General features: G+C 35.8%; 1 protein-coding gene across 4 annotated transcripts in view; it reads left to right on the forward strand.

Moving 5' to 3' along the window:
- Window positions 1-25,110, forward strand: part of LOC124165385 (mitochondrial Rho GTPase) — a 39,177-nt gene extending 14,067 nt beyond the window's left edge. For 2 of the 4 annotated variants that reach the window (XM_046542776.1, XM_046542775.1), the window contains 14 exons: window positions 4,153-4,203; window positions 6,277-6,378; window positions 6,481-6,522; window positions 8,065-8,230; window positions 8,830-8,950; window positions 10,838-11,066; window positions 11,858-11,996; window positions 12,886-12,991; window positions 13,155-13,254; window positions 13,650-13,805; window positions 13,923-14,012; window positions 17,041-17,216; window positions 20,484-20,570; window positions 23,831-25,110. In XM_046542776.1, coding sequence (XP_046398732.1) covers window positions 4,153-4,203; window positions 6,277-6,378; window positions 6,481-6,522; window positions 8,065-8,230; window positions 8,830-8,950; window positions 10,838-11,066; window positions 11,858-11,996; window positions 12,886-12,991; window positions 13,155-13,254; window positions 13,650-13,805; window positions 13,923-14,012; window positions 17,041-17,216; window positions 20,484-20,570; window positions 23,831-23,960 — 1,695 coding nt within the window. In that variant the 3' untranslated portion in view covers window positions 23,961-25,110. The remainder of the gene's footprint in view (window positions 1-4,152; window positions 4,204-6,276; window positions 6,379-6,480; window positions 6,523-8,064; window positions 8,231-8,829; window positions 8,951-10,837; window positions 11,067-11,857; window positions 11,997-12,885; window positions 12,992-13,154; window positions 13,255-13,649; window positions 13,806-13,922; window positions 14,013-17,040; window positions 17,217-20,483; window positions 20,571-23,830) is intronic. The other 2 variants (XM_046542777.1, XM_046542779.1) reach the window with 2 other exon arrangements.
- Window positions 25,111-25,932: the final 822 nt, after the last annotated feature.

Here is a 25,932-nt window from a genome sequence, read left to right on the forward strand (position 1 = left end):
CAAATGCACCGCTCTATACAATGAAATGCAGCTGCCCTTTTATGAAGTACTAGCTGACCCGGCGAACTTCGTACCGCCTAACATTCAATGAACTTATAGTTTAGTTGCACCATTTATAAGTAAAGGGCGGCTGTATAGTTTTAATCATATTTGATTTATTATAACTTAAATGAGAAAATGTTGATGAAATAAAAATTATACGCATTCAGTTGTTGGCTATTTGTGTTATTAACCTTAAAAAAACGTTTTTAGGTATAAGTCCGCAGCGTAAACTTGGCTCGTTCATGGGGCAGGTTAACGCAACGCTAGACCGACGCTTGACTGATGCTGAAAATAGTGTAAGAAAAGCCCCAATGAAGCAGCATTCGCATCAAATGACTTTAGGCGGGCCAATTATAGTATCTCTATTTGGAAAAAATACACTACGTAAACGTGCTACATGCGATATACCCTACACATTCGGGTTTAATGTCTTGCGTCAAGCACCTTCTGATAAACAACAGTTTTTGTTTTGTTATCAGGCGCAAGATAAAGCGAATGAAGCTAAATAAAAATAGCGAAGCGAAGCAGGGACGCAGCGAGGGGGGTTTTGGGGGGTTAAAACCCCCCAAAAACTCAGAGAATCTTTTTATAAAACATTTGGTTATTAATATTAGGGGGACGGATGAGTCACAAAATATTTAACTGTTCACACAGCCGCAAAACCAACCATTTTGAACCTTTTATCCTAAAAAATGTCTGGGGAGGGCCCACACACCTCTCGCTTACCTTGGCGAGTTTTCCATACCCTACAGACCCGCCAGTATTAGCTGCGCCTATCCTTAATTCCTTGCTGCGCCCTTGAAGCGAAGGAAGAAATACAGCGGATGGTTTACTGACTCGTAAACATACCACATTATTTACCATGAGGAAATCATGGGTTTTCACTGACACATGAGAACAAACATCACAAAAACTGAAAGACTAACCATGCGATTTGTTAATCGTTATCACGAATGCAACACGAATTGGAAATTGAATACGTTTAAGCTCAAAAGGGCATATAAGTTGTGATCATGGAATCTTCAGATTGAGAACTTCCTCATCTTTGAATTTTCCTTTGAGTATATTGGCGTGAATCACTTTCATTATCAGTTTTTTAAATAACCAAACACGTTCCGTTGGATAGTTTTTGTTGGTTTAGGTTCCGAAAGATCATGAACACAGAGCCTACCTTTAGCTGTAAATGGTGCCGTGATAAGCCAGGTGCGTCTAAGGACTTTAAATATTCAGATAGATAGTTGGTGACTTCATCTTCGTTTATTACAAAGTTAAAAGATTTGAATTCATGCAGAGTACACGGACATTACTGATAATCAACAATTGCTTGGAGATTTGTTTACACACACGGTAGTTATGTGTTTGTTGACAACTCAATTCGAGATGAGCTTACCTCTAATTCAATTATTTTAATACTATTTTAATATTAATTTAATGTTTTTAACATGTTTGAATATTTGAATGTTTTTTAATGTTGTTAAAAAGATCAGTCAATACTTTAGTAAAAACGAAAAAAAAATCTTATTTTTTTGACTGTCTGAACAATCAACTCCTAAAAACATATCTCAAAGATAAAGTTGAATTTTTTTTGTGAACTTTTCCTATTTTTTAATGGCCTATACGTTATCCGGGGCTGAGACGAATCCAAAGAGCCTAATGTCACTAAAATCGGTGCAGCCGTTCTCGAGTTATAAGTGTTCTAACTAACACGATTTTCGACTTTCTTTTATATATATATAGATATTCCAAATAAACCAGACAAATTTGGAATCGATTACTGGGTTTTGACAGATGTGAAATGAAAATACAACCTAAATGAATTTCCATTTTGTGGCAAAGATGAAGATTGGCCATCAAATCAAGCGTTGGGGTAATAAATAGTTACTAAAGTGACCATATCATACAAGAATTCAGGAATAAATGTAACTTGTAACAATTATTTTCCATCCTTCCAGCTGGCAGAAAATTAGAAAAAAATGGAAAACTTCTCTTTCAGGGACGATCTGAAAAAACAGGCATGACGCACAAATATTGTAATCCATTCCAATCGAGTGTTCAAACATACCTTAGGCCATACTCTTACGTAGTATCAGGCAAAATTGAACAATAATGTACTTTTACTTGATCTCAGATGACACTATTTCCGAAATGAATAAAAGAAAACAAGATAACATCCTATTTCATAAAGCAAAAAACAAAGCAGGAGTAGACATGATGGATAGCATGTATCAATTTATTTACACATCTACAAATCCAGCCGCCACATCCCCACGCACACAAAAAGGTAAAGTAGCCAAATATCACCAAATTGCACCAATAAATCATCTAATGTACGCATTCAGTGCAAAAAATTATTTTGTGGAAACAGCACTGAAAAAATACTGTCTGTCTGAGATTTACAACAAAGTGGTCATTTAAAAAAATTTTCATGCAAATTTTGTAAATCCAGTGTGCGTATTGTTTAAATATAAATCACAAATTTTGTATTGAGTGCATGTATTTTCATGATTAGATTTGCAATCGACCATTAAATATGGTTTAATTCATGTTTTTTTTTAAATAATTGTTATTAACTTTTGACAATGGAAATAATATTTGATAATGTTAACTAGTGTTTTTTCACTGAACTAATTCAACAATTAATACGATAAAACTGAATATTGGATCAAAATACAACTCGGGGCGTTGTATTCCAAAATACATTTTAGGGGTCAAATGACCCCTAGCCGTTCTTCTAGGTAGCGTGGAACTCCCGTCCTCCTAGTGTTAATGAAGTGCTTAACAGAGGGTAAGCTGTATGAATTTGAGGTTTATTTTTTTTAAAGAATTAACATGTACTGTATACCGTATGTCATTGCTGTACAAGCTAACTGCTAATCTAACCAGCTTAGAGATGTTCCATTACTGCCATAATGTCTTTTATAGAGCCATTCCATTCAAATATCTTTGCTTAATTATTTTCATTTTAAGATGCTTTCATCCACAATTCATATTTTGAGTTATTTATAGCACGGCAGAAAACTGCATAAAATCATTGACTACAACACTGTGTGCTAAAAATAAGTCCTAATCTAACCAGCAGCTATTTGCAAGCTAAAGCCATCTTGACAAATTTTCTGGAAAATTTGGAATTAGGAATGTTGTCATGTAAAAAGTTTTTGGACTCAGTAGTTGTTTATTTTTGCGTCAGGCATTTTATTCTCTTTTTCATATTCACAGCCATTAATTGTCAAATTTTCAAATTGTCAATTCTTTGTGCCTCATGAATTGCAAATCCCATCTCTTTGCTGTTTGCTTTTCTTGAAAAAAAAACTCTTGAAGAATTATTCAAAATTCTCTTTATGCTAATTCCCCCTCCTCCCTGCGGTTCTTGGTCTGTTGCATTTTTGCTGATGAAAAGTTCATCTTCATGGTTTGTCTTGTAATTCACTATATTTTTCAATCGATTTTTTTTTCTAAAGTCTATGTATGTCTATGTATGATTGGTTTAGTGCCATAGTATCCTTTTTGTTTTCAAGCTGTAATACTTTAATTCCATTCTCAATATCTTAAGTTAAATGCTTAATTACTGCTTTAGCTACAGTGATGAATTTTGAGTGCCAATGAAAAAACCAAAAAATATACAGTTTGTAAAGAAGTTGAATATTTTCGTCTTCTATTTTAGGGCATATGACCAAAGTTATGTGTAAGTGGTCCTTCATTTTCAAAAGAAATTAAACTGAAATTTTGCTGAAATACTGGCAGTTGAAAGTAGTTTTTCAATTAAATTTCTCACTCGCTAAATCAGTTTTTCAACCCAAAAGTTGCTTTGGATGGGTGAGGATAGAGCTCAACCCAGACTAAGCCAATGGTATGTGAACTTTAGTATGGAATCAAGATAGGATGATTTCATTTCTTTGGCCACCTCACACTTTAAGAATTTTTACTTGGAGTTTAAGAAGACTTCACCTTGGGTATAAACCTAGGAGGCTTTGATCAGAAGCCCATGTGCCCCTATTGTTATTGCAAGGAAAGGATAAATGTGGGTTAAGCTTTTCAAATGCAATAATGGTAGTTCTGTACTTTTAATTTCCTGTACAATCGTTTTGACAATGTGTTTTTCATCTTTTACAGGTAGTGCTTTCAATAATGGAGCAGTATCCAGAGATTGAGAGCTGCATAGAGGTACAAGAATCAAGTCTTACATTAATAGGGTGGTTTCCTATTATTTTTTTATGGCCTAAATCGAAAGATTATTACTTCTGGAGTACATATTTCATGCTTTTAGATTTTTAAATGACCATATCTATTTTTCGCGATTAAATGAAAAGTGAAAATGTTCAAGCACTCAAAAATGCGACGGCTAAGTATGAATGCTGGGTAAACTCCGTGTGACGTCGTTCTGGTTCCCACTGCCGCAAGTGAGGTAATGTCGGGGTGAAGCTTTGAGCGCTGATACGACGCAGGATGCTAGCTGGTAGCAGAGTACCCTGCTGGCAGTTAGCGCTTGGCTTAAAAAAGGATTATTATTACTCTTTTAAACAAAGGAAACTTTAGGACCATAGGCAATTTGAATAGGTGGTTATTAAGAGATGTTTCCCTGAGCTATGTGCCCTATGCATGCATTGGTAACCTCAGACGATGTGAAACTCCTATCCACTCGTATAGAAACTAGGTCCCTGTGATGCCACGTGGAATGGCATCGCATGGGCACCAATCTGGCCTTTTTCAAATGAGGATAAAATTGACCATTGCCATTCGTCTAAACCGGTATTTCTAAAACCAAATAATTTGTATATGATGAATACACTAATGGTGGGTAATGAATCGCAATCAATGCCATTCGTTTTCTTTGATGAAGGAAACTACCCTACCAATAGGGTCCACCCTATTGTTCATTATGATCTCGATGAATTCATGTTTGAAAATAATTTTTATTTTTGAACTTCTGTCAGCTATCCTCTTTACTTTTTTTACATGTATCTTATGTAGCACATTCATTGCCTGTTCAGTTTTTATAATACTCCAGAGCCCATATATATATAAATATGAAGTTGAGGGGGCCAGGAGTTTAGTTTGTTATTACCAAAGTTCGCAATATGTGTACACGAATTTGTCAACTTTGAATTGAAGTTTGAAACAAGCTTACCGTAGTAATATTGCAGCAGTTATTTTATAACCTTGCAGTCGAGGAAATAATGTCTGAAAGCTTTGGGGAAAGGACCTAACATCCAGAATGACAAAGAAAATTGCTGCTATTCTCCATCTAAGCCACCATCTTTTGTGCAGTTGAGAAATAATCAGAGAAAGGCTTATTTTTGTCGTCTCATATTTGTACTTCATGAAATTCGTCTGTTTTCTTAGAGAAATTTTCGTCATACTTCAGAATGTGCACTGGATATATTTTCAGGGACAAGCCATCCATTGTAGAGATGAGGTTGTCTATGTGGGTGGGCAAGGTTTCCATTCAAATACTGTTGAAGTCATGGCCAAAGTTGGAGAGGGGCTATTCTTGTAAATGCATAATATAATTCAGTCTTATATTGATGCAGTTAAATAATAGAGCTCTCAGCTTCTTAAAATGAATATGGCATTGCCATTATGTTTTATAACAGCTTGGAAGAGTTTGAAAGTATAAAATATGTCTTGTGGCTTTACCAACTTTTTTATTGTTGGCTCATTTATAAGTAAGACTCCTTTCAGTATGCCTTCATTAAAAGTAGGATTTTTATATGGTATATATTCTTTTTTGATGGAGGACAGCTTTCACTTTGGTATAAGTTGGACTTGTTTATAAGCTGGTTCGTTATAAGTGGGCACTGTTGTATCTACTTGCCTCTGATTTTGTGTTACTTCAGTAGTGTTTTACTGTTTGTCTTGATGAGTAAAAATGTGTGGTGATAAGTTTTTATAAAATAGTGCAGAAATTAGGAACAAGTCTTGAGAAAATACATAGTTTGATTGATGGAATTATTTTACTCTTTGTTGCATTTAAAATATACCAATCTTTTAAAGGTATTTATTACATACATATTATCGTTTTATTGAGTAATTTAGTTAAGTTTAATATGGTCTACCATGCTCCAGTTTATCTTTATTCATCAAGAAAAAAAATTGAAAGTATTGAACTTTCTAGTGGGTATTGGAACTAGGTACTTGGTCACCAGTCTTCATCTTAAAATTTCTCCTGATTCATTTAAGTAGCCATATCCTTGAATATCCATGAATGATTTTAATGCATGAATTTTTTATTTACAGTGCTCTGCTAAAACATTAAAGAACATTTCTGAAATGTTCTATTACGCCCAGAAAGCTGTTTTGCATCCCACTGCACCATTATACCTAATAGATGAACAGGATGTAAGTTTTGATTTATAAAATTTAGTTGTGAATGTAGGTGGTATTCAGTGATTGGTGTAATACTTCAATTGAATTGAATGCATCTTTCTCCCTCTCTTCCAGCTGACTGATAAATGTAAAGAAGCCCTCATTAGAATATTTAAAGTAAGTACGCCTTTTTTCAATTAAGTAACTATGAATTACTGTACATTGAAATACCTTTTTTGAGGTTGTATGATTTTAACCCTTAGGCTGCAGGAACATATTTAAAAGTTTTATATTTTTGGGATGGTCAGAGAGAGTTAAGCTGCAATAGCAATCCCTAAAGTGTGGAAAAGTACACTTGTGTTCTTCCCAGGTAGCAATAAAAATTTTTGGAAACTGAAGATGGAAGTCAAGCAAAGGTCAAACGTTTAAAAACGTTTTTCCAGTCAGTGTACAAAATTTATAATAATGTTCCTGCAGTCTAAGGGTTAATGATCTATTTCTGTGTGATTAAATTGAATTAAAACATAAATTCTATTTATGGTGAAATAAAAACACAGTACTATTCCACAACCTTATATTTTTGCAGTCTACTAGTTTCAACGTTTACACCGTCATTATCAAGACTAACTGAAATTCTATTTGTCTATATAGGTGTCTATCAAAAATGGTCATAAATGCATTGAAATTGCCATGGAAGGCATTCAAATTGCTTACATTTCAAATAAATTATGGTGCTGCTGGGCAGAATTCCATTACTGCACTAGCTTTTATTATCTCCTTTCTTTGCTATCACACTTTTCTTTGAAAAATGCCTCCATTTTCTGTGTTTCTGGTAACCAGGCATCCTAGATTGTAAAGTAATGTTATAGGATGAAAATAGCTGCAATTTATTGTGAAAATGTTTCATTGTTAGTATTTCAGATGAAGATTACTTAATGTAATCTCTTTTGCTAATTCTTCTGCTAAGTACGGTGAAACCTCTATGTAGTGAACCTCTTTACATCATAAACCTCCATACTTCAAACCACCCCTATGGTCCCGTCAGATTAATTTGTAAATTTATAGGCAAACTTCTTTGTAGTGAACCTCTTTATCTCGTAAAACCTCCACTTATCATACCAAGGAGACACCCCTCAGATGGCCTAACTACCTCCGCAAATTGTACCGAGACAACTAGAGACCATTTTTTTCCTTATACACCTTTACTATGCTGTAATTTTCACTTTAATCATTAGTTGTGGCCATTTTTTTCCATATGAGAGCATACCTAGCAATAAATAAGAAAAAAAGGTATCCAGCTATCCTAATCATTTTAAGTGACTGTTGAATTAAGAGAGATCACATCATTTTCTCTCAAAACATGGTAAAAATCATGCGATAGCACTCACTTAAGTATTAAATAATAAGTACATGTTCACTAATGCATGCATGTTTGCTTAAACACATAAATGTAATGGTTTGAAAGACAGTAGTGCCTTTCATTTCTGAAGGCTATGAAAAAAATTGTGCATATCACTAAAACCTCTCTATAGTGAACCTCCACTCATCAAATTGCCCAAATTTTGGTCCCCTCCATTACAATGTAAAGAGGTTTTACTGTAATAAGTTAAAGGTCTGTAGCAGCCAGAAATTGTTAACAAGTGGGGATTTCATCTCATTTGAAATGTTACAAGTTTTTGAAAACTCTTTAACTGTTCACGTCTTTAATTTTACATGCAGATATGTGATGCAGACTGTGATGGGTTATTATCAGATGAGGAATTAGATGGCTTCCAGAGACTTTGCTTCCAGGCACCCCTTCAGCCTCACGTGCTTAGGAATCTTAAGCTCCTCCTTGCGTCTTCCACCCCAGATGGCATTCAGAACGATTGCGTCACCCTCCCTGGTAACTTTTATTTATTTATTCCTAATATGCTAAATCATTCTCCCTACTTTTATTCCATAATTGTGTTGCTTTTCTGTGACTGCATAATGGCTAAGAATTTGTGACTCCTTAATTGTCCTTCACATTAATATTATTATAATTTCATTCTTGCTACTATTTTTAATGGTTAAAAAATATTGAATATCTTTATGATGGACTTTCTAGCCTAAATTATTGATTAATGAGGCAAAAAATATTAATAACTTTATGAAAGAGCCTTATAAAAAAGTAATATATATCTATTTTGTATTTGAAGTAATTCTTGTTTATCCAGTTTTTGGATTTTTCATGCTCTTTTTATATTCCTCTTCATTGCTTGAAAAATTTCAGTGGTAGAATTAGATACAATTTTATACATTAGATACACCTAATGTAGTTCGATTTAGTGCACAGGAGCTCACACATTTATCAGATTGCTGTACAATTGAAATTGGAAAAATATTTACCATCTTTCATGTTTATTCTTTATATCATGTCTGCTTTTTATATGCTTCCCTGTTGTCTATTTTCTTTGATTTCCCATGGTTTTCCATACTGATTTTGGTCTTTTTTGTCCCTAGGTTTCCTTTTCTTGCACTGCCTTTTTATTCAAAGGGGCCGCAATGAAACTACTTGGACTGTGCTCAGAAAATTTGGATATGATGATTCGCTAGATGTTTCATTGGAATATCTCAGACCAAAGTGAGACCAGGTTTTATTTTTTTCTTATGGCAAAGACACATAATTTGTTGACTGGTTAAAAAGTCACTACTGTCTTCTGGTAGGATTTATATATAGTTGTAGCATGTGTTTTTTACTAAATGAATGATATTAAGTACATATTAAATTATAATTTTTCTAAAAACAGCTAAGTTAAGGACAATTATGTAAGAAATACAGTATTTTTTAATGATGCCGTGGAAAGAAACATTTCTATGATGTTAATTTATGTGACTTCATACTTCTGAATGTTTTCCATCCCTAAAATTTGCAATAATGACTCTACTGTACCCCCCCCCCCCTCCCACCCAATGATTCTCATAGTACACAAAATGGATTCAGAAAATTGTTGCATTACTCCTTCCCAAATCAAGGGCAAATTACATTTGTTGTTTTAGGGGGAAAAAATTATTTTGTTCATCACTTTCCATGGTCCCTTAGTGATACCCAATCCCTCTAAGTGGTGATGCATCTGAGGCCTGATGTTCTTAGACAAGTGGCTTTTAGAAAAACATCAGTTATTTTTTTGAAGATGTTGGAATGAAAACTTTGATTAGGGAAGCATCTTATAGGTTATGTATCATCATTTCAATTTTTTCCGGAAATTACGGGGTAAGGTGGTGACTGCTCCTTAATCTGCCACTGTCCCATATTTTGAAATGCATAGTATATCAGTGGAGTATGTGTCTATTTTATATCATTGAAGTGTAGACTGCAGATTGCTACAAAAGAATTTTTGAATCCCATAAACTATCACCACCATTTATATCCCTTAGCTGGCTTCCAAGCTGCCAATAATTGTTGTCCGTCAGGAGATTTTAGTACAATTTTTCTTTGATTCCATCAGTGTATTTTCAATCAGTTGCATATAATTAATTGGCTCTTAACATGTAAAAATGTCTCTGCAAATGAATCTAAAATGATTTTTTCTGTTTTATGCTAAAACTTTGATAAAATCCTGTTGTGTTCTGAATAATTTAATGAAAACCTAACAATGCTGATGTAAACGTAAGCCATCATATCAAATCGCTGGGTGAAGAAAAGAATAATAAGTTCCAGCTTCAGCGGCTACCTATTAATATCACGTGATGGCAATCCCAACTCAGGATTTCTTCTGTTTGAGCCTATATTCCCCTTTAAAATTTGATGAAATTGTAAAAACTGAAATACAGTGCAACCTCGATAAAACGACACCCCACGGTGCACCAACAAACACTCGCTATAGCGAATTGTCGCTTTACCGGAGGTGGTGCAAATAATAGCCAATATACCTCATATTACTCCTTTATTTTTATTTTATCGCTTAGATGTGTTTGGTGTTTTTTTGGCCATGGTGTGTTCCATCAAATGCTTCCTATTCACGCAACTCACGGACGTGCAGGTATGCTGCCGTCTGCTTTCTGCCGCCCGAGGAACAAAAGAAGATCAAGCATTCGCAAATGCTAATGCCACAATATTTTCACCAAAATTAACTACTTATTTATCGAACGACAGTTTACCACATAAATTTGAGACTGAGCACCCCATTAACTTCATTTCTAACAGATCGCTAGCAATTACAGAGATTAAGGAGTCTTGGTGTAAGTTTTTCCGGCGGTGAAACCCTCGCTATGGCGAGAGCCAACACCAAAAGGGCCTCATAAAAACAAAATTTTTAACATGCTTATTATAGGATCAATTGACGGTGCATCGGCTATCTCTCGTAATAGCGGGGGTCTCGCTATAGCCCGTACTCGCTTTAACGAGGTTCCACTGTAGTGTATTTGTGAAGGTGGAATAAAAAATATTATGTTTTTCATAAGGAATCCCATCTGTTACTTATTCCCTAATGGTAATTTTCATATTTTTTAAATATTGTGTGATCATCAGCCTGAGGGTGGAGAGCGGATGCAGTACTGAGCTCTCGCCCATGGGACAGGAATTCCTCACACGGCTCTTCGAAGGAGCTGATCGTGATCATGATGGTGCCCTCTGTCCGTCGGAGCTTGAAGTGCTACTATCACCTGTCCCTGCATTCTCTGTGTGCTGCCCCTTCCAGAGGCCTGGGATTGAGGGGCACTGTCCAGCCATCCGAGCCCTCTCACCCACAACTCGTCTGGTGAGTTTGACCACAAATTCCTATGAATCAGTGAGCGAAAATTTTGCTCGTCATTCTGTGGAAGAAATGAGGATTATCAAGTTTGAGATCTTTGTGGGCAACTTACCAATACCAGGAATAATTAAGTTTCCTTCAACAAAAAAATCCATCAACTGCAGATTTTAGCCCTACATTAATAAATTGATAAATGCAAATTATTTAAGAAATTTCAGATTACTGTCAAATACTGGCATAGCCCCCATTCACCCCGCACACTCCGTCCACGGACCCCGTTTAACTTCATGACCTTACTGGTCAATGACATGCATTGCTGGTGTGTATGGCTCACTATACAGAGTGAGTCATTGACAAATGAGTGGCTTAGTCAGGGTTGGGTTCTAACCTCACGTATCCAAACTAACCTTAAGGTTAAAACACTGATTAGTTTATCCGTAGGACATATAAAGAAGAAGACAATAATGTCAGAAAATAAATGCGTTTCAATTTTTCTGTTTTTATTTATGCATCAAATATATAGTAGTTATGATTTTTTTATTCATTTCTGCTGTGTATGAATGAAATCAAAACTAATGTGTGTTTCAGAAAAATGTATTGGAAGCATAATATTAATTTTGCCTTTTTATGCTTTGTTTTCATTTTAAGTTATTTTTAAGTCTTAACACCTAACTAAAGCCTGTGTAATTGATTTAAATGTGCACTTCAGGTGGCGTAGTCTAGCCTTCATGTTATTAATAAGCTAATTTCTTTTTGTACCTTGTGTACTTTACATTTTAACATAATGATTTTTGCAGGGTTGGCCCACCTTGAATGGTTATTTATGTCGCTGGTCATTGCTCACGCTGGTAGATATTGGCTCAGCACTGGAATGCTTGGCTTATCTTGGTTACAATACCACATCACCTGATGACAGTCAGCTGTCAGCTGTTCAAGGTTAGTCATTATAGTTTAAATTGATTTATAGAAGTTTTCTCATCCTAAAAATTATGCTATGACGTATGAGATGTTTTAGCATATGACATAAATGGCAGCTGCCATAATCTGTGCAAAATCCGGGTGCCTCACGAAAGTCATGGGGAACGAAGTATAAGAGTTGTCAGGTCATAAGGGAATACTGATTATAGATTTCCTGATTGGTCTTGGAGGTTATTAGAATGCCTCTACGTTATGTGTCTACATTACGTTGGGGCTAAAATTTGTGCATTACGGGTGACTCCGTGAAGTAATCTCTGTGGCTAGTCCCCCTATACTTAAATTGCAATTTACAAGTTAACTATTCAAAATTTGTGACTGAGTTTGAGGATCTCATTCTAGATTCTATCAGTTTCCTCAGAGTTCATAAATTCATCTCTACTTTAATGCAGGTAGGTAATGTGGTCAGTTTTGTACATATCTCACATTTGTGTCCTTTGTGTTAATGATTTTATGTTCTGCTATCACCCCTAGAATAAATATGCATTAATATTAAGACATAAGTGATTGGTCATTTATTCCAAACTTGGATAAAAGCAAATAGAATAAATGAGGAAGAGGGAAAATGTTTTTTGTGATACAAATCTGTAATTTGTTCATGGGGTAATAGTTTATTGAGATGGTCACTTTTTTCCTAGTGTGTTTTATTTCCTTTAGTTTCCAAGGTGCTCATATGTGCAAAACGCTATGTTGTTAGGTGGAATTGTGTTTGCATGTTTAAACATATGGAAGTTTTTAAAAAATTGTGGTTCATATCGTACTATTAATGGCGTAACTGTACATTACACAAACATTTTTTTACATTAGTGCAGTATATATTTTGACATCCTTTTCCTTATTATTATTTTAGTGACAAGAGATAAGAAGATTGATTTAGCCAAAAAGCAAACCAATAGGAATGTTTTCAAATGCCATGTGATTGGACCAAAAGGTTGTGGGAAGTCAACATTTTGCAGGTATGAAATGTTTTATTTCCTAGTCGTACTGACAATAGCTAATGGTAAAAGGATGCCTAAGGGAGTTAAAACTACAATTGCCTCTATGCCATCCGATATTTCATATTTATTTTTTTTAATTTATCATTTGATATGATAAGTATTTCCTTTCTTTTTAAACCAGGTCATTCCTTCCATATCCTCCTCCGGTGACATCATCATATCGTGACTCGGCTGCCGGTGACCTGCCTCTACAATACCAATATTTCATTAATACAGTTCAGGTAAAAAAGTTTAAGATTTATTGTGGCTTGAATAATAGTGGCAACATCATTAAATCTATGTATTATCCTTTAAATGCCTTGCGAGCCCATACAGGCTTGGGAAAAAAGCTCCACTCGGCATATTCCCATATGGGTGAATTAATTTATAGCAGTCAAATTCAATCTGGCATTAAAGGGCTAAAGTTTAATGGTTTATTTCAGCCCATCCTTGCAAATGGCAATTTGGAACAGTTTTTATTCAAAGTGGACACACAAAAAGTTGCTTTGTTCATACCCCTGAATCAAAAGATTCGTCTTCAACTTTTGTCCGGCTGGAATATTAATCTGTAGCCATGCATTTGTTATGCCTGTAAGTTAAAAATAATGCTGATGGATGGTCAATTTCATATTTACAGGTATATGGGCAAGAGAAGTTCCTGGTGCTGGAAGAAATCTCACTGGACCCTCCAAGTGTTGCTCTTCTACCATCTCAAGTCAATTGTGATGTTGCTTGTCTCTTATATGATTCATCAAATCCACACTCCTTTCAGTCAATAGCTAGGATATACCTGGTGAGTGTTTGACTCTTCATCTCCTTATTTCTTTTTAAATTATTGATTAATCCTTTTTTAATATAGTTCATTTTGTTCTTGCATTAATCTAGTATTTTCATGTTTTCAAATTTTCAGAAGTATTATGCTGAGGCACCTATTCCTGTGTTAATAGTTGGTAGCCATGCTGAATTGTGTGGAAACTGCTTAGAAGATGCTGTTCGGCAGGTAATTTATCTCTGGTATATCATCTGATATTTATAATTAATGGTACTCCATATCCTAGCAATCTTCTTTTGTGTGCACCCACGTCACAATTTAAAGTATCTTCCAGCAGTTTTATATCTGCTGCTAGAAACCTCAGGGTTATGATAATTTTTTGTGCACGTCAATGATCTTTCTCGTTAGGAGATAGGGGTGGGGTGAATGTCCTTTTATTACCAGATATGATTTTAAGCCAGGATCAATTAATAACATACATATACTTAGGAGGTCACTGGCCCAGGGTCACCTCTCCTCTGACTCCCAGATTTCCTTACAGTTAAATTTCATAATGTCTGCCACCAAATCACTTGAGGAAGAATGTATAATTAATAACACAAAATTTGAAAATTTTTGCAAAAAATCAGTCTCTAATATGCTCATATCATTAACAGAGGACATAAAATAAATGTCCATGTTCAGAGAACGCTCCACTGAATTTTATGCACATGTTGATGGGGTATTGGTCATCTCCTAATGATGTTCAAGTTTTGCTCATTACACGTGTTTGTTGGTGATATATTTATTCATTGTAATTATGTAATGTGTGTTACTTATATGATTATCAAATCATAATTCTGATTATCAATGAACCTAGAAATGATTCACAGAAACTGAGATATTTGCCTTACTATCAAGGGTGACAAGGCATGATTGTCTGCAGGTTATTATACATATTTTGTTTTGGATTCTATTGTCAGCAACTGTGGCCATTTAATGAGTTCCTTAGTTACCAATAATTGTTATCAAAATCTAATAACATATCTCCTTGGTTGAAGCTGATAATGGTATGAAATAAGCATTATTATGTTTTGCATTGTATCTCAGCTGATAGGCTTTGAGGGTGGTTTTCATATTCGTGAGTGATGTGTACAAGTTAAGTATTATATATAGTATACACCACACTTAGCACTCCATTTCATTGTAGCCTTTATTACTTACACTATTTTCATTCAAATACTTAGGGAACTCAAAATAGTATTTTTTAAATATTAATAATCATCTTCAACTAGCTTTCTCAACCTATGGCGATGGATTTAGCTGGGTTCAAAATGTGTTTGTCTGGTTATTTAACTACTCACCTAATATGGTCTGTATTCTCATCATCATAAAATGATATCTAAGTGAACTCAAGTAAGTTAGGGGTTCCATCCCCTATGAAAAAATTGTATAAAACTGTATAAAATGTGTATACATTCTTATACAAATGTATAAAATTTTTATTCATTGTATACAGACCTGTATAAAATTCCAATTGTATTGAGCTGTGGCTGTATAAAACTTAATACAGGATGTATACAGTCTATACAATTTGTATAAAAATATATGCTATTTTCATTGAGTCTGTATACAATTTAATACAATCTTTCAGAAGATCCTTGAACATTGTTTGCGGGCTATTTAATTACCTAACTTGGCATATATACAAGGTGATTTAGTAGCTCAAAATTGGTATTTTATATTATGTGCATCTAAACCCAATAGTTTCTTCTTTTTACATTTCCTCTTCATATCTCATGCTGAAACAGCTGAGAAAACTAAACAGAAATCAATTTAGAGCATTGTAGTTCCTCCACTCTTAAAGTATTTGCTTATGTTAGTTCATCGGCAATCCAACCACAGGTCATATCGTGAAACAGTCTAAGCAATACCACCTGCTTTCAAAATTGACAATAAATGTAGATCTATATGTAAACAAAATTTATAGCGGATCTATAAAGTATTTATGTACCCTGTGAATAATCTAGTTTATTCAATATTTTTAAAGATACAATTTTTACTAAGGTTTTGTTATGAAATCAGTCTATATCAAGTTTGTCAGTCAGTCTCCCACACAGCAGAAATACGTCTCGGATGCGTCTCTGAGACGTCTCAAATATCACATGTTACGTCTCAGAGACATTCTGAGAGCTTCAGAGGCATCTCTGAGACTTCTCTGAGATGTCACTATGTCCAAAAAAATGGTCTATGTGACATCTCATGAGACGTCTCACATAAGTCTCTGAGATGTCTCATTAGATTTCGTACTATGGTATGCTTTAAATTTAGGCAAAAAAATAATTAACTTTAAATTATACAGTTATGGCCTACTTTTCTCGATCATTTTTAGCGACAAATTTTGTGATGGATCACCTTTTGAAAATAAGAAACCCATATTAAATGTCGTGATTTTAACAATCAAAACTGCAGATTTGCACCGAAAAATATATATGAAAGGCATTGTTGGCGTTTAAATACTTTTTTTTTTAATTCCTGAACGTCTCACGATTACATCTCCAAGACATCTGTGAGACATACGTGATATTCGAGTCATTCGAGACCAAAGTGAGACGTCTCTGAGAGGTTCGTTGCTATGTGGGCTGTGACAACTTTTTCTGAAAATGAATTGCTTCAGCATGTGATATGAGCAAATCAATCACGTTGTATATATGTAATCCAGCATTCTTATATTCACCCATGTAATGTGGACAGGTTGTCACAGTGTAAGGTGATAATGGTTTCTCCCATGTCCACATTCATTTCATAGGTGATCCCACATAGTTTGTAATTATCCTGGTATGAACTAACCTAAGTCAAAGGCTTTTGTTATTCTATACATGCCGCTGAAAAATTATCAATCACAAGGCCATCAATACTAATAACTTCCTGTTAATGGGAAAATAATTGCTTCCCCAGGAATACACTCGAGGGGGTCATAAATTTTTGCACTACTTTAGAAAATCCTATGTTAGCGAAACGGGCATTGAAATGTATTCTTCACAATGAATATCCCTTAGCTGTGCTTTACAACAAATGTTGTAACTCACCTTTTTAAAATCACATGCATGGACTTGCAAAGCTGTGTGTGAACTTCCATAATGGTGACTTCTTTTAATGTGGACATTATGCTAGTTATCCTAGATGTTATATACATCGAAACATGTGGAATAATTTAATATTATCCATGAAAGTGATATGTCTTTGTCATTAAATTTTTATATTTTATTTCAAACAGGAGTATTTAGTGCAACCAGCACAGTTCTGCTCAGATAATCGCCTTCCCCCCTTGCAACCATTTTCTGTGAATCTTCATCCCCCTAAGTCTGGTGAACAACTGCTCCATGCCGCTCCCTTAGGAAGTGGTGCATCTAAAGATGTCTTCGTCAAATTAGGAACAATGGCTGCTTTTCCGTAAGTCTTATCATTAATAATATTTAAGTTCATGGCATTGTAGCATCATTATACATGTAGATTTAAATGAAGTTTTCCAAGGTAAGAGCATTTACAAGCATAGCTATATGCGTCTATCTTGAATATTTTATTAGTATACAATTTAGCACCAAATATGTATTGCAATTCGTATGGTTTATTATTGTATTGTTTGCATCCTTACTGATGGCAAGTTAAGCAAATTTTTATGCCTTTTTGCTTTTTGCTCCTAGCGTGAGTTTAATTTAATATTTTTGACATTTGCCATTAAAAACTTATTAGTCCATATTTCTCTCAATATTTATGGATTATTAATTACTTCCCAATTTTTTAATTAAAAAAATAGGAATTCGTGTATGTTTACCATATCCATCATGGCTGATTTTTTTGCATGCAACTACGTTATGAGTCCATCTCATTTTCCTTTCATGAAATTTCTGTAGAATATTTCTAATGACAAGAACATTGTTTGTGGAGTATTATAGAGAAAAATGTGTAAATTTAAATAGAAGATTTCATTTTATGTATTGATAATATTAATCTAATTCATAAAAAAGGTATAGTTTTTATCACAGCAATATCTAAATAGATAATATAAACTACAAAACGTAGGAATTCCTGCCCATCTTTATTTGGTATTTAATGAGTCTCTGTGTTTTCATCTATTGATTGCCGCAGACCCCATAAAAGCATGTAGTGCTCAAAAGTCTAAGGCATTTATAAGATGAGCCATTTTGACTTGCAAATTCAATTATGAGCATAATAAGACAAGTGCAACATCTCTTATCTCATGCTGTTAGAGATTGTGGCATGCAATCTAGTGGTGTTGATTGTGTGTTCATAGGGTTTCTTACAAATGTTCACATGAGGGAAAAGATAATGACATGCCGGTATCACCTGTTGCAGTCTTCATCTCCAAAGTGAGCAAAAAAATATGGTGAAGATATGGCATATGAAATTGAAAATCTTGCGACCCTTTGGCATTGCACAAATAAAGGTTCGACCAGGACCAATGTCTTCCACTTTTCCCCTTTTCATTCTTTAGGGGCTGAAACTTTGTTTGGAATTCTGAAATCTATATGTATATAAAAGAAGTAAATCGTGTTAGTTACTCCATTTATAACTCAAGAATGGCTGTACCAATTTTAATCATATTTGGTGTTTTGGATTCGTCTCATCCCCCTGATAGAGGGATCGTCACTGCACAATTTATGTACATAAAATAGACTGGAACTTTTAAATTTTATTGATCCGACCTATTTCCTTGAGAAACAAAATTGTACCATTTAAATAAGTAGGGTGGTCTCCTAGAAGGGATTCAAGTCTCCCCCTATATTGAACCGTATCTGCACATCACGGTATTTGTCACACTCAGTCACGATATGTTGGTTACTTAAAGGGCACCTACACTCATCACACTGAGGGGCTTGCTTCTCTTCAGTAAAGAGAAAGGCATGAGTCAAAGGGCAATGCCCTATCCTCAACCATGTGATTACTACATCTTCCCTTCGATTGTTCCTGGCGGAGGAGGCCAAGCCTTGATGCTTCGGGGTTAATTATCATTCAGAGTCCCGGAACCCAAATAAAACAAACACATACTCCCTTTCTCATGAGGGTCTGCAGCATGGAGTGAATGTCTTGAACAATTGGGTGCATGGGTGAGAAGCCAGAAACATATTATAGAGAGGATGTCGGTGCATATGACTTCCAAGCCCATCTTAATTGCAAAAAGTTCTGCTGTCTAAACACTACACACAGGATGTAATTTTGCCTTGATGACTCCATGGAGAGGAGAGAGAGCTGTTCATTTATGTACTAGCAGAGTTACACTTTGATCTGTCAGTGTTAACACGGATGAAGTTGGGGTAGTTCCACTGAACATAAAAAACTGATGCTGGTATTTCGTGGGAGTAATGGAGGATTTTGGTCGAGATCGTAAAACCGTGTTAACCATAGGAGTGGGAGTCAACCAAGGTGCATGGGTAGAGTACACAACAGGGTACACATCGGGTAATTTTAAATTGAACATTTCAGTGAAAATTTTGTGATGAGGGTTAATCATTGTGTGTGGACCCATTTCTGCTTTTGCCTGAAATTTAAAATCTATAGTTCTAATAATTGGCAATGGGTATGAATGCTTAAGTCCCTCGTGATATCATTATTTATTCACCTAAATTAAGAAAATATAGAGATATGAGGCAGATGCATCCTTTTTCTCAGTCATCATTGTGTGTCACAGAAATGCATTATTGGATGGGAAAGAGATTGCCTTTTCAAAGAATCCATGTAACATCATTCTAGTCCAGAGTTTATGTGCTCAAGTTTTGTAGTGTATGCATGGTGATAAATATGAAACCAAATTGCTCTTCAGTGACTCAATTCAGGTAATCTCAGACTTTGGGCTAGGATTTACAATACATGTTCACTGCAGTTTTTAATCAAATTCCTTTACAAACATATTTAGTAACAAATTATTTAGTTTGTTCAAAAGTTTGAATAGGCTTAGTTTAGCTCCTGAGTTGGGTGCAGTAGAAAGAAACTGAGTGTCAAAAATATCAGAATGTTAGTGTATTATATTTGAAGTAAGATTTCTAATAATTACCTAATTTAATTGAGCAAAAAATGCAATAAGTGGCTGTTATTCCTCTGCAACTCAATTGTTCTCTTTTTAGGCTCCATTTTTGACTAAAATAGATCTGTGAAACTAGTTCATGCTTATGAAATATATACTTTTCAGTTTGCCTCTTAATTAAGCAACAATTCTGCCTCTTGTCCCCCACTTTATACAATGAGGATCATCTAGGCCTCTATGCAGTTTTTACCAGTATAGATGAAGATATTTATTGGTAGAATAGAAAAGTACGTACACTTTCTCAATTGTGATTCTTATCCCTATATGATTTTTTATCATGTATTTAACTTCTAAAGTGCATTTACTAATCTCATGTTGTTCTCTCCTACTCTCCTCTAACCTGGTTAACTTTGCCCAACCTAATTTCCAACTATGATTTTCTTCATTTATTGTGACATTTTATTTGACTCCCTTGAATGCCTTTACTGTTTGATTTACCTGAATCACATTGTGTATGTTCCCGCGTCAATTTTTCCTGCCATTCACCCTCACCTCCAACCTATCCTGAGCCCTCATTTTGCCTTTAATACCCACCACCTTCCCCCAATAATCCATGAACAACCAATTGTTACCACATGAACCAACCTCCCTGCCTGCTTCGGATGTCCCATGGCCAGCCGTTTTCAAGCTGCTTGGGTCCTCTTCTACAAGCACAGGTCGGTCGGTGCTTCGCTCTTGCATAGTGGCTCCTCATTTGCCCTACGGTAAACAGAAAAGCTGATGCCTCTCCTCCTTTTGCATTCTCTTTCCTTCTTTTCTCTTCTTTTCATCGAAGTGGCCCATCTTTTCACTGGTTAAATGCATAAAATAAAATAAAATTAAGAAGATGGGATAACTATTGAATGGAAAATATGTCAATATATATTCTTAAAAAATTTTGCCATATTCTCACTAAAATTTTATATGCCTATTGATGTAAGAGCTCTGGCAATACATACTATATCATGTTCAAGGATAGTTTTAATTATCTAAGTGGGTATATATGTTTTTGCTGCTAAGTAATGCCATCTCAATAAGGATATAATTTATCCCATTGCTTAATGGGACAGGTTGCAAGCTTTTCTACAATTTTGTAGGTTTTTAGATTTTACTTAGTTCTGTCTCTCTCCTTCTCTTCACTGCCATGCTTTTGGTTGTAATTACAAATCTTAAGTGGCACCTATCAGAAATGCATATCCTCCATTTTTTAAGTATATTAGAGTCATACTAGAGTTTGCGAGTGTGAATTGAATAATAATTTTGTTGGGCTAGATATGTATTAGGTTTTTTTTTTTTAATTCTGCTTTATAACTGCTGAATAATTTCATAATTTGGTGTGTTGATGGGTATTTAAAGGAAAATGAGTGCTACTATTTATCTCACATAAAGGTGTATTTTCTTTGGAAATACATGTTTGGAACCATAATTTAAGATTATGGATAGTTCAGAAATTATATCCGTTAGTTAAGGAGTCACTATCCAAAAAAAGTACTGAACATGCTTTTTATTTGTAATAGGTGTAATATATTGTTATTCTGGGAACGTGGACTTAGGACTGCCATGGTATAAGTCTCCTTGTCACTTTACTTCTGTTAGCCAGTACATAGTTATTTTCCTAGGGAGAAAGTTTCTGTTGAACAATAGAAGTCCAGCTCTCATGAGACTTTAAGCAAGATTTTGAAATGTTATTTTGAATTCCCTAGTGCATTGTTATTGGTGGCAGTCACAAGTTTTTCCTTTTATCAACTTTATCATTAATGACTGCTAATTTCCGGGTTCTTCAGCCGCGTCTGTCGTTTTTGGTTGACAACAGTTTCGGAAGCCATCCTGCTTCCGTCTTCAGGTCGAAGGTGAGAAGTTTTCATTTTTTGTCGTCTTATATAGCACTGGCCGATCTCCTCCTGTGCGCTGATTGGTCAGAACTCTCTTCCAAACGTTGCTGATTGGGTAGCCGTTGTCCCTGTTAATATTTTGTCCCTGTTAATATTTTTAATACATCTCAACAACCAACACTGAAGGATCCGCTTCACAATGGAAAAGGAATGCGAAGGCCAGTTGCCCTTCTTGGACGTGATGATTAAGAGGAAAGACGATGGCAGTCTTGGACATGCGGTGTATAGAAAGGAAACGCACACGGACCGATACCTGAACGCAGAATCACACCACCATCCCGCCCAGAAGGCCTCGGTGGTAACATCTCTACTCCACCGAGCCTTCACCATTTCCGACGCCGAATCATTAGATTCAGAGAAGAAGCACCTGACCAAAGCACTAATCAGGAATGGCTACGACCGGAAAATGGTCCTCAAAAGGGCCGCTAAGGTCAAAAAGATGCACTCACGACCATCTGAAGAACGCCAGGTCACAGAGGAGGAGAAATTGACCAAACCTACGGCACGGCTTACAATTCCATTCATAGCAGGAGTGTCAGAATGCATTGCTAGGATACTAAGAAAGCATGACGTGGTCACAAGGTTCAATTGCGTGACCAAGATACAAAACATTGTACCTGGACCAAAAGATCGTATCCCGCAGGCACTATGCGAAGGCGTGTACACAGTGCCATGCTCCTGCGGAAAGTCATATGTTGGCGAAACATGCCGAGGAATGGCGACAAGGATGAAGGAGCATGTGAGAGCTACCAATAAAAAACAACTGCACTTGTCAGCCATTGCAGAGCATGTTTGGAGTGAGGCCGGCCATAACATTGAATTCGAAGAAGCGAAGATAGTGGCAAAAGAGAGTCGCTACTACCCAAGGCAAATCAGGGAAGCAATTGAAATTTACAAAAGACAAAATATTAACAGGGACAACGGCTACCCAATCAGCAACGTTTGGAAGAGAGTTCTGACCAATCAGCGCACAGGAGGAGATCGGCCAGTGCTATATAAGACGACAAAAAATGAAAACTTCTCACCTTCGACCTGAAGACGGAAGCAGGATGGCTTCCGAAACTGTTGTCAACCAAAAACGACAGACGCGGCTGAAGAACCCGGAAATTAGCAGTCATCGTGAACAACGCCGCGGAAACCTACGCACGAATTTATCATTAATCTTGAAAATGCAGGTTGTGTGTTCCACCGTTTGGTAGTACGCTTCATATATAAATGAAATGGTGAACTATCGAGGTTTTATCTGATATTCAAGTTTTGCTTCTTTTGTAGCGTTTATTTGGATGGAGTATGTGAACTCTAATTTTCTTTATTACTGCAATTTGCTAGCATGATACAATTTTATTACTATGTATGAATGTATTATCATTTACTTACATCTGGAGACTAATGCTCTTAAAAACTTGTTATTATTGTTTGGTTATCCTCATAAATGCAAATAAACTTAATGAGCATTATGTGCCTTTATATACCTACTCATTTTTTCTTAGTGCTCATAGAGAGATACAATATGACAGGCTGCCAGAACAAATTTTTTAACTCTCACTCAGAGACTATTGGAGTACATACTCTGAAAACTTTGCATGAGCAGCTCGTATGCTACACTATAAGCTGACTGTGAATTTTCACTGTAATTTAGGCAACATGCAGTATCATCTCTTAGCTAAAAAACAATACTGACGGAATTATGCATTTTAAAAATTGAATTATTGAGTTGAAAAATTTGCTTAGATTTGTGCATAGGTATACTCCTACGTATATATTATTTTTATTCAATGCAGATAATTCCTTTTTTTCCAGTAACATTAAGTCTATAAATTTACCTGATAAATTTTTATAATAAATATGGATGGAAGTCATGGAACATAAATTTATTAAATTGCTTGTATGAAGTACTGTTTTAAAATTGGTATTAATTTGATGGAACCATTTCATGATTCCTTCCTGTGGTAAACAGACAGTGTGAAACATTCAAGTGTCCATTAGACTTAATGCTTCTGTCCAATGTATTTTATCTTTCTGCGGAATTTTTTACTTCCTATGGATCACTAAATGATGGCTTCTAACATTTGGTAATTCTTTTATTTTTGTAGTCACTTGAAGCAACTTGGGATATTCCCTGGAGACCAGCAAAGCTGGTGGAAAGCTGGGCTTTGCATTGCTGCTGCCACAGCGGTGGGATTTTTTCTGGCCAAAGTCTTCAAGTCTGATAGCCGACGATAGTTGAATACTTCTGTAAGGTGAAGAGTTTTTTTTTGGCCCAGCCTTCATTATGTTGTGCTCAAACCTCATTGTATTTGTACCGGTTTGTCATTTTTAATGACTATATAAGCTGTAGTTTTTGGTGCATGTCTGACTCCAAACCTGTGTAGCACTCATTTGTCCCTGATTGTTTTAGAATGTTTTTTACTGGGAATTCCACTATCTTCAAAGAATGAAGGCCAGCATTTATTTATAAAACATACATTTTGTGTCGCATAGTTCTTCATTGAAAATAAGTTGGTGTTTACTCATTTCTCAAGAGTAAGGTAGTTTTAAAATGAATGGTTTATTCTCAGTTAGTTGCTTCAGTATTAAATTTTAGTTTTGGACATGTGTTAAATTTTAGATTGACAACTATTCCATTCTATGTATGCCTTTGTCATTTCTTTCAAAAAGGTGAAATACTATTGAATCAGCATGGTAATGAGTATGTATTGGCCTGATTTATTGCATTGAGGTTTTTGCTGCCCAGTTACAGTGTGTGAAGTGTAAACATGCATGTGTTTAAACTTTATCTGTACCAACTTATGGTAAAAAAAAAATATGCCAAAATTTTATTGGAAAAATCAGTCAACATTTATAATCAGAATTATTTATTTCTGGATGAAAATATATGGGGTAATTTAAAGTGCTATTCACATGTGTAAGTGATGAATTTGAGTCTCCAGTGATGGTGTAGTAATTACATATGCTTCAAAATAGTGAAAGAAGAATATTTTTACATAGCAGTTTGAGTGAGTGAGCTGTTTCTGAGGTACTTCATATATTCAAACAATACTAATAGTATTATTATGGGAGCAAGATTGGTGCAACAGAAGAATGCTTTTGGTAATTTTACTGACTATGAAATAATGTTCTTCCTAAATAAGGTGCCACGGTGAAAGTGATCAGCAGTACATAGCAATGAGTGATCTGTATAATAGTGTATTATAGTTGAATTATGTTCCATTCTTAGTTCCAAGAAAATACAGTACCTTTATGCTTAGTCAAAAGCATGTTTGTAAATTACCTTCAATCATATTTATAGCATTTCTCATCCCTGAATAAATTGAGGTGTTCACTGCTTGTACATTTAATGTTCCTTAAGCACTCAATTTATATGTACCCTGTGAGTCTCACGCTGACTTGCATTCCCACCATACTTACCTGTAGAGCAAGCAGATACCTAATGCCTTCCTCCCACCTCTCCCTGCATCCGGTGAGAAGAGCGGTGGGAACTGCAAGCTGGCTGACGGCGTCGGTGGGAAGGAGACACGACGTGTGGAGTTGGTTTGTAGACGCCTTGTGGAATGGTTGTATCTTAACTCGAATAAAGAGGAGTTATGGAAAGGACCGGGAATTGGTTATTAATTCCTTAATTCCCTTCCTCGCGTTCCCTCTGCGACCTCCGGCGGACCCGAGAGACTTTACAGTGGTGTCAGAAGCGCGATCAAACCGGAGATCGTAGATATCGCGAGGAAGCAGCAAGAATGGCGAGTCGCGTGAGTTTTGGGGGGCATGAAATGCCGCTGCAGAGTGTCATTGATGACTTCGGGGAGAAGATCAGCATTCTGGCTAAGGAAAACGAGGAGCTAAAGGAACGACTCTGCAGCGCGACTCAGAGCTCTGCTCCGTCGCGGGGAAACAAATTCTCGCTCATCAGCGGCATCGATGTATTCACTGGCCGCCCCGGGGAGAGTGTTGTAGCTTTCATCGAGCGAGTGGAAAGCGTGGCAGAATTGAGTGGCTGGACCAGCGAAGAGACCCTGAAGGCAGCGAGAGTGCGTTTGGGCGGTGACGCAGCAGAGTTCTGTCGTATCAAGGAGGAGTGCTACCAGGCGGCTGATTTTTCAGTTTTTAAGAAGTACCTCCTTGATCGATATCGCCCGAAATTAACGGCTCGATTCTATCGCGAGCAGTTAGGATCGGTGAGACTAGGGCAGGGAGAGGACTT

This window comes from Ischnura elegans, chromosome 9, assembly GCF_921293095.1.
Source record: "Ischnura elegans chromosome 9, ioIscEleg1.1, whole genome shotgun sequence".
NCBI classification, from domain to species: domain Eukaryota; kingdom Metazoa; phylum Arthropoda; class Insecta; order Odonata; family Coenagrionidae; genus Ischnura; species Ischnura elegans.